This window comes from Scylla paramamosain, chromosome 1 (genome assembly GCF_035594125.1).
Source record: "Scylla paramamosain isolate STU-SP2022 chromosome 1, ASM3559412v1, whole genome shotgun sequence".
In the NCBI taxonomy this organism is placed as follows: domain Eukaryota; kingdom Metazoa; phylum Arthropoda; class Malacostraca; order Decapoda; family Portunidae; genus Scylla; species Scylla paramamosain.
In genome coordinates, this window is record NC_087151.1 from 30,548,699 (window position 1) to 30,551,020 (window position 2,322).

At 53.5% G+C, this 2,322-nt stretch overlaps 1 protein-coding gene across 1 annotated transcript in view; it reads left to right on the forward strand.

The window, feature by feature from the left end:
• Positions 1-1,841: 1,841 nt before the first annotated feature.
• LOC135104634 (protein held out wings-like) overlaps positions 1,842-2,322 on the forward strand; it is a 51,954-nt gene continuing 51,473 nt past the window's right edge. The window contains exons 1-2 of the mRNA XM_064012198.1: positions 1,842-1,876; positions 2,246-2,309. Of these exons, the coding sequence (XP_063868268.1) occupies positions 1,842-1,876; positions 2,246-2,309 (99 nt within the window). The remainder of the gene's footprint in view (positions 1,877-2,245; positions 2,310-2,322) is intronic.

The following is a 2,322-nucleotide window of genomic DNA, read 5'->3' on the forward strand; positions in this document are numbered from 1 at the left end:
CCTCCTCCCGCCACATCGCAAGCAGGAAAAATTGACCGTCTTAAGCTTTGATGAAGTAAAGGAGCGTGAATCTTGGCTGTTGGTCGTGTGTGATACTGCTAAGGAGGAGGAGGAGAAGGAGGGAGAAGAAGAGGAGGAGGAGGAGGAGGAGGAGGAGGAGGAGGAGGAGGAGGAGGAGGAGGAGGGGAATGGTGGGGTGACTTGGCGTTTGGGGAAGAGTGCAGCATAGTGGAGGGTGCTGAGAGAGAGAGAGAGAGAGAGAGAGAGAGAGAGAGAGAGAGAGAGAGAGAGAGAGAGAGAGAGAGAGAGAGAGATGGTGGGGGGTGGGAAATGGCGGTTGGTTGGATGAGAGAGAGAGAGAGAGAGAGAGAGAGAGAGAGAGAGAGAGAGAGAGAGAGAGAGAGAGAGAGAGAGAGGAGGGGTGCCTAACATTGAGGGGGTGGCAGGAATCGACTAGAGAGCAACCCGCAGTAATGCCGGCCACAGTGCTCTCTCTCTCTCTCTCTCTCTCTCTCTCTCTCTCTCTCTCTCTCTCTCTCTCTCTCTCTCTCTCTCTCTCTCTCTCCACCGGTGCCTCACTGCCCGCCAAGTCGATTCAAGAACAGGTCACCGTGTCACTGGAATTAAGCGCTCCTGAATGGAATACTGTAGCGCTTGTAAGGGTAGTGTGGTGTAGGTGGCGTGGGGTTGGGTGGCTGGCTTGGCGTGGGGCGGGCGTGGTCTGGGCTTCTGTGCGTTAGGTTGGCGAGACGTGACTTGGGTTGAGGTGGATTGGTCTGGTTTGGACTGGCGTGGATTCGGAAGGCGTGGTTTGGGTTAGGATGACATGACGTGGTTTGGGTTCAGCTGAATTGCTCTGGTCTGGAGTGGCGTGGATTGGGATGGCGTTGGATGGGTTGGTGTGGATTGGCACGGGCTGGAGTGGCGTGGCGTGGGCTATGGCCTGGCGTGCCCTAGGTTGGGGTGGAGTGCCTACAGGCCGCGGTGAGTCAGGGCGGCCTATGATAGGTGGTGAGGTGCCAGGCCGTGAGTCAGCAAGCCCCCCAAGGTGCCACGCTCCCCGGTGCCTCAGCTGTCGGGCCACGTGGCACTGCTACTTCCGCACTGACGCCCCCTGGCACATGTGTTACAATTTTTCGGCTTTCCTCCCTTTTCTGTTCCCGGTTCACCCTCCCCCTACCCTGGCCCTCCCTCCATCCCCGCCGGCGCACATCTGGCCGCGGCGCAGGGGTGGCAGGGTGGCACAGTGGCACGGGTGTTCGGTTGGCGGTGAGAGGGGAAGCGGCGGTGATGGCACGCAGGATAATAATGAGGATGATGATGATAGTGATGATTATAATTAGATGCGGACTAAGAATAATGGTGAGGTGTGTCGCTGGACCGTGCTGCGGGTGACGCTAGCTGAACTCAAGCAGCGCCGCAACATTTTGTCTCCATTCATTAACGCAAATGTGAACTGACTAATTTATGAGGGAATGTTTTTAAAATTCATTGTTGACTCATTGTGTGTGTGTGTGTGTGTGTGTGTGTGTGTGTGTTTGTGGGTAGGTGGGTGGGTGAGTGCGCGCGCGCGTGTGTGTCCGTACCACGGCAAACACTCCCAAAAACATTATCGCATATCATTTTCATCGTCACGTCACTTCAATACTGAGCCACATTTTCTTGCGAGAGAAAGGAACATAAACCTCGTCCTTGCAGGAGAGCGTCACTCACACGTCAGTGAAGACAGTGAAGACAACACACCTTGATTCCTTTCATGCCACGCCACGCCATCCATGGGTCTTTCAACTCGCGGAAGGGAGCATATAATATTGCATATCCTTCAGTGCTACCGTGTCGTCATGAGAAGGAGAGCAGGCTTGGAAAACTCTCCTTCGTCAGCAATCTACCACAGAGCATAGACCGTTCCTATGGAAAAAAAAAAAAAAGTTAACACCGACCTCTTAAGCGCCTTGGGCTCTCATGAGGACCATTCACAAAGGCCACTGAGTTATTTCCCTCTGATAAAACAATGTTTGTTAAACTATCACTGGAATCATTCCCCTGGAAAATACCAGTCATTTCCACGACAGTCTGTAAGAAGTAGTAATGAAAAGATTCGAAATACTTGAAAAGACAGTCCCAGGAGAGATGGGAGACCTCATTGTACTTGAAAAATACCAGTAATTTCCACGACAGCCTGTTAAAAGTAGTTATGGATTGAAGTGAATGAGAATACAGTGCTAGGAGAGACGGTGGCCCGCAGTACAGCCCCCAGTGTGGACGGCAAGGACACGCTTCGCTGGGCCTCCACGGTGCATGGCGGCATGGTGAGGGTCCCGC